This window comes from Dreissena polymorpha, chromosome 3 (genome assembly GCF_020536995.1).
Source record: "Dreissena polymorpha isolate Duluth1 chromosome 3, UMN_Dpol_1.0, whole genome shotgun sequence".
Lineage (NCBI taxonomy): Eukaryota > Metazoa > Mollusca > Bivalvia > Myida > Dreissenidae > Dreissena > Dreissena polymorpha.
Genome location: NC_068357.1, coordinates 5,329,346 through 5,336,387, shown reverse-complemented (window position 1 = coordinate 5,336,387; position 7,042 = coordinate 5,329,346). Strand labels below are relative to the sequence as shown.

The 7,042-nt window shown below is 33.1% G+C and overlaps 1 protein-coding gene across 2 annotated transcripts; it reads left to right on the top strand.

Moving 5' to 3' along the window:
• The first annotated feature begins 931 nt into the window (after nt 1-931).
• LOC127872871 (uncharacterized) lies at nt 932-4,801 on the top strand. Of its 2 annotated transcripts, XM_052416333.1 has the most exons (6): nt 993-1,226; nt 1,799-1,884; nt 2,502-2,621; nt 2,948-2,998; nt 3,296-3,449; nt 3,673-4,801. In XM_052416333.1, the coding sequence occupies exons 2-6, from the start codon at nt 1,810-1,812 to the stop codon at nt 3,864-3,866; spliced, it is 594 nt and encodes a 197-aa protein (XP_052272293.1). In that variant the 5' UTR covers nt 993-1,226; nt 1,799-1,809; the 3' UTR covers nt 3,867-4,801. The 2 variants fall into 2 exon arrangements, with proteins under 2 accessions (XP_052272294.1, XP_052272293.1); XM_052416334.1 differs by lacking the exon at nt 3,296-3,449 and having other exon boundaries at nt 932-1,226; nt 3,673-3,813.
• The last annotated feature ends 2,241 nt before the right edge of the window (nt 4,802-7,042 follow it).

The window sequence follows — 7,042 nt, the reverse complement described above, 5'->3', positions numbered from 1 at the left end:
GAGTTATCATCCGGAAACCACCTGGTGGACCGACCGACCGACCGACCGAAATGAGCAAAGCAATAAACCCCCTCTTCTTCGAAGGGGGGCATAAATATTCTTTTTTCTTTTCATGTGGGTCGTTGGATGTGATGCAAAGCATTAATACTCATTTTGGCAACTGTTATGAGCTGCTGAAATCAAACTGTATTTTCAAATGCCAGATCTTCACAACACTCTGCCCTATTCTTCCCACATCTTACAGATTTTGCGTTTATCATAAGTGATATGTTTTCCTTGAACACCAAATGGCATCAAAACTTGTCACTAGATTATAGACACGTACATTGATATAAAACAGAACAAGAGCTGTCACCATAGGATGGCATATGCCCACGAAAACGCTTTGATTGAAGTTATGAGCATGTTTCGAAACCTATACGCAGTTTTCGAAACCTAAACGCGGACCCTAAGTTCAAGGTCAAGGTCAAAGTGGTCAAAATTTGTGTGCGTATGGAAAGGCCTTGTCGATATGCACATGCATACCAAATATGAAGGTTACATCTGAAGCGGCATAGAAGTTATGAGCATTTTTCGAAACCTAAACGCAAAGTGTGACGAACAGACAGACGGACAGACGGACAGACAGTGCGATCACTATATGCCCTCCTTCGGGGGCATAAAAAGTGTCTAGACATGTTCTCATGAACAAAGGACAACACATTTTCTTTTGGAAAATGCGATTGTTCGTTTTTGACTCTTTGTTCACTTCTCAAATATCCGCCTAGTTCGTTTTTGACTCTTTGTTCACTTCTCAAATATCCGCCTAGGCTAGTTGGTATGCAAAACAACGGGTACGCGAATGATGCTCGAGTGATGCTCGTTCATTGAAAATGAAACAAAAAAGACAAGTCACCTTATTTTTGGTTTAATTTAAATTTAGCAGCAGATCAGGAAGAAATTACTTCTTATGTATTGCAACATTTATAAAATGCGATGTTTCATTGGACGAATTCATGTGTTTTTTGGTGAAAGAAAAAGTTGAAGTTATACAAAAATACACAACTTTCTCTTCCTGGACGGATCTAATTGGCTACGTATGTCCTTGAGAATATGTATAAAAGGCTCCATACTTCTTTCACGCCTAATACTGCGTTAATACTAAAGGAAGGATTCCGCGCAGAGCATCCTACAAACTATATCAACTATTATCAATAGACGTCCTGCTTTTTATTCGGATTTTGAAGGTATGTCATTTTTATTTAACATTTTTAAGATTTCAGTGTGCATTTTTGAATATTCTTTTACACGTGAATAAACAGTGTAACACGTATTTAGCATTGATTTGTATGTTGTATGTTTGTGTCATTTTCTTAGATAAATAAGTTAAGCACATGCTCAAAAGGATGTATTAAATGGTTGCATATTAAATGTGTTGCAGTTTTATAAATACTCAATACAATAGTTATCTCCGTAATAATAAATAGTTGCATCCTTTGAGATATTTAGCGGGCGTAGAAACAAACTTTTTATTAGAAAAATCATGATAAATGAAATTTGGATGCCATCAATACATGTGTAATTATAGCATTCGATATTTACACTTGGTTAAGAATGGCCAACCTACACACGTCAGGCTTATACATATAATAAACTTTTAGAGATGTCAGCACTTTACATTTGTTTTCATAATTTTCATTTGCATTTTATATTTTATTTGAAAAAAGTACCCACAAATGTATACTATATTTCTAAACAGCTTTCTGAATAAACTATGTATGTTGTCAATGTGGTAGTAACACTTGTCTCTACCATCTAGATTGCTTAATAATGGACCACTACATTAAGGCCATTGTGGTGCTGTGTCTTGCACTCAGTCATGTGACCTGTCAACTAAGCAATGAGGTGAGTGCTTGTTTATTTCAAATTGATTGCGTCCCAAGTTTACAGTAAGGAATTCGGACAAACACTTGTCCACGTTTTCAAATTTGATAACTTAAATACTTTGAGTATTATTGTTCATTTATTTTATTTATAATTGTTCTTATAAAGTTCAAATAGAGGAACACACCAAAATTGGTTGATAAAAATATCAATATATATATATATATATATATATATATATATATATATATATATATATATATATATATATATATATATATTGATATTGATATTGATATTTTTATATAAATATATAAATATATATATATATATAAAGATATTAATATGTATCATTTTTTTACATGTTATAAAACGTACTTACATAAAATTTCCTAACCATCAGCTTTATATGAGATGTTTGTGTAATTACTTAAAGCTATAGTTGAATAATACATAATACGGTATTTCACTCTTCATTAACATTTGGAGAGTAATGTTTTGTTGCTCAATAATATACAATATTATACAGGCTTAATTTATTCAAATCTTTGTTCCGTGTAAATTCGGTCTTCTTGTATATTCTCAATACTTTTACTATAATCCATTTTAAGGAACTATGTTTCATACATATATTTTAGCCTGCTGACGTGCCAGAAAATTTTAACACGACTTCAACAGATTTAGGAAACGAGCAACAGATTAAAGTCGTTGCACCAAATGGAAAACTGCTTGCCACCATTGAAGTTTTTACCGAGGAGGTACGTTTCATTTAGATACAAGTACCTCCAAGCTGTTTTGAATGCTCATAAGAGATTTGCCATATACTTTCGGATAAATGATGTTGCACCATTAATATGCTTTATCAATTTGATTTTACAAATTTGAATTTCTATTTGAAAATAATGCACGCATACGTCTCATCACAATGTGATTAACCACATTTTTTTTTCTTTGAGCATTATCAGCGTAGCGCTGATTTGATGTCATGTTGTTGTTTTTTAATTTCAAATGTAATCTTAATACCACGTTTTTCTTATGATATGTAATTTATTTCCTTATTGAAATATTTTGTTCATTTTTTCAGGGCTTCGAAGTTCAAAAACCGACAGATAGAAACAAGTGCCTTATGAGTAAGGTAAACAAAATACTGATATACTGAATTGTTTGTGTTAAGGAAAAAGTAAGGTAACATACAAACTTGTGCTTCTTTCTGTATCTCTTTCTGTATGCCCTATATATGCTGTATGCTGGTCAAATACAGGCAAAGCAAATGGTCATCCCATCTCATACGCTAATAAAATAAAAGCAAAAAGAAACGTACAGTTATAGTACACTCCACTCAACACATGCCTATATTTAAAAAAAAAACTTATTTTATTCCAAATTAAATCAGTAAGCCATGATCATAAATCCAACATCATTTTTGTACAAGATCTCCGACAATGGCACGTGTTTTGATGAAGTACCCGTGGCAGATATCGACACGATTCCAGACAATATTGCAGCTTTTTGCAAGGGGAGGGAGGTGCTTAGTTTGGTGCCAACGGACTGCAATAACAAGGCGGTTGGGAACGATGCATCACCTGGTATGTGCAAGTACCAGCGGAATGTAATTTAACAAAAATGTCATGAATTCACCATCAAGAAAACATATATTAACGTTTTAAATAGTTTTGATAAGGCTGAAAAGCGGGACACGCTTCCAAAGTCGCGCTTTGATGTGAATGTGTGGCTGACGTGCAATTTTCTGCGTGGAAACTAATGGTACATAATATCATTCATTGAAACCACAAACTTTTCTAATTTCAGATTCTTCCAATGCTGGTGTTGCTAAGCGATCTCTCTACAGCACTTGTCATCGGTGGACAAAGACGTATCATTCGGTTTGCAGGACCTACTGTTGCCGACGCTTCTTCTTCTACTGCCTGAGAACATGCTGTACATGCTCTACAACCACAGTTTGGACACGCCACACCATCACTGGCTACCATTACCCTTATTAAGGATGATAAGTCCACTTTCAACAAGCATATTAAACATGAAATGAACTGATTTATTGAACATTATATTTTAAATACGTTAAAATCTAATTATTGATATGTAACTCGTATACATTTACTAGTTTAGAATAGTGTTTATGCTTGAATTACTGTTTCTATGTTTTTTCTATTTACTTAAAGGCAAATATGTTAATGGTTTAGACATGAAAATAATCATATTATTATGGTTTTGTTCCAAGGGAAACAGTCGCAATATGACATAGTTTAGTGTTTCACGATTCATTTATGTTGATCGGTAGTATCTTTGTAATATTTTTGCATCTTAACGCATAGAAATTAGTGGTTTATTTACTTGTGTTTATTATACCATTTTATTCAAATATATGTTTATGCATATTTTTTTAATATTTGTTTTGATGTATCGATTCTCCTTCTATCGAACATACATTATAAATAAGTGGAGAACTTATTTGGTTGTGACCAATTCCATAAAAACAATATTTTACTGCTTTATGTAAAAAGCATTATAGCACTTTTAACCACTTTTTAAAAATGTTTTCTTATTCCCATTTCTTTTAAAGTAGCATAAAAGGTGTACATCATGTTTTTCTGCGAAAGATTTCACTGCTGTTTACCAGATTTTTTTTGTATTGCATCTGTTATCTTCGGAATCGTGAATAAAAAGATAATTTTAAAAATCCATTTCCATTATCTAGTAGTTTGGCTACAGTTTGTAACATGTTCTTACTTTGTTTTCAATTTTACTTTTAGTTTGTCCGTGTACTGTGCCTAAAGAATGTTAAGAAATCAAAATGTTTCACAGTAACTGTTAAGAAATGTGCGCTACTACCATAATACATATATATTAGTCGATTAACAATTATTGGTGATTCTGCTATTCTTTTTTGTAAAACCTTATTAAAATAATTGTAATCTTACGTTGTTCGTTTATATTCTTATTTAAAACATATTAACTATCGGTTTTGAAAAGTCTTAAAAAACACTCGACCATTCGCAGAATTTATGACAGCGTATTATTCTGACGTTATCTAATACATAACAGAATTACAGATAGCCAGTGAACAATATGGCAGAAAAACGGTTTATCACAATTTAAAATACAATTTTCAAAACGTCTTGCGCTCGATTTGTTATCTTGAATAATGACTACAAACAAGCACTAGCTGCATGGAATGGACATATTCCTAAACGTTTTTCCGATTTTCAGAGATTTAAACAAATATACAGACACTAAATACAATACTTACATCGACCAATGAAACGTTTTTAGGAAAAAAATCTTGTTAACATCGGGTAGTCTTTTATTTAACGATTCTGAGTATGAATCTTTTTCGAAATTTGTTGACACTTCTTGTTGCCAAAAAATTATTATGACACTGTTTCACAGTCTATAAGGTAAGAATAAAGCCCAACTGGCGATATCGACGAGTTTACATTTTTATTTAAACACACACACACACACACACACACACACACACACACACACACACACACACACACACACACACACATACACACATACACACACACACACACACACACACACACACACACACACACACACACACACACACACACACACACACACACACACACACACACACACACACACACACACACACACATTAAACACCTATAAATTTAACAGCGTGCAATGAGCCGACAAAATGACTGTTATGACCAGCTTCAGATGGTTTTTAAACGAAACTTTGATACCGATAATGTATGTAATAACCTCAAGATTCATGAACAATTTAACTATGAACATGTGCAAATGCAGACTAGTTCACCAGACTTGATTTGTCAATAGTTCCATGAACTATTCATGCCACCGTAGCATTTGAAGTCGCAGCAGCCATAGGGGCCGAAGGTAAGTACGCTTATGAAAAACAATTAAAACACTTTTCAACAACGAATAAATGAAATACGCACAGCAGTGACGATTTACATTACACAACCATTAACAAATGAACAGTGTTAAGAAAAACGTATGTTTGTGACATCGGTTTATCTAAGTGGTACGCGTTTTATTTAAAGTAGTATATTGAATGCTTTACTCTTTGACCTTAATTTATTTTTCCATTCAGAACAACAAATGGGTTTTTTGCCCCTGTCTGTATCTACTTTGCTACTAGCGGTTGCAGCAGGCGCCGACATTTTTTCTGTGTGTCACGCCAACTTCTTTTCCCTTTTGTAGCATCGAACAAGTCCCAGTTGGTTGTTTTTGGACATACGTAGTCATCTGGCAGGGCGGTCGCAACTTATCGAACAACTTCCCAGTAGAGCTGGACGGCCCATATGTTGTTTGTTTGTCCCCTTCGATGACTGATTAATTTATTCCGTTATATAAAGACAGGCTGTGAGACGATTATATCACTGACTGGAATGTCAGTGTATCTTCATCTAGCTTTATATAAGGAACTCATACCAGTGTTTTGAAAGACCAGTTTCTAGATATTATTGAAAAAAAAATCATAGGAACATTTTGCTACATTTCATTTGTCGTCTCACAAATTATCCATAGAAACGAGAAGATAACAGAACATTGAAAGAGATCAACGCAAATGTTTGTTATGCATCTAAACGACATTGAGGATGTATGACTTTTACTGCATTTCTTATATTGTAAGGAATAAATGTTTACTATAGTAGTATAGATCTCGTCAAATTATGTATAAGTTTATCAAGCTACTTAATAGCTCAAACAAAATAGTGATAAGAAAGCTAGCCTTTTAAACCACGTTCTTTGTACACATCATGTAAACGTTTGCGGTACCTCTTTTAGGGATCGATTTATAAACGAGACTATTTCTAAGATGCCGCCTCTGACCCAAAGTTGATGACTTCTAATTAAAACCGCTTCCAAAATTCAAGTGTTCCAACTTATATAGCAGTAGCATTGTAACTTACTTGGTATTTATACATTTATAATTGTAGAAAAATATTAATAAATCTTTTATTACAGCAACCATTATTTCATAAATAGGATTCTTGAATTTTGGAGATTATTTATAGATGTTTAATTATAAAGAAAATAATGGTTTAAAGAAAATTTATATAATCTTAATTTAAATATTTACCAAATCATAAGAGAGCGTTATTACGTTTACATTAAAATGTACAACGGTTATCACGGTGTAAATCAAAACGTGACTGCC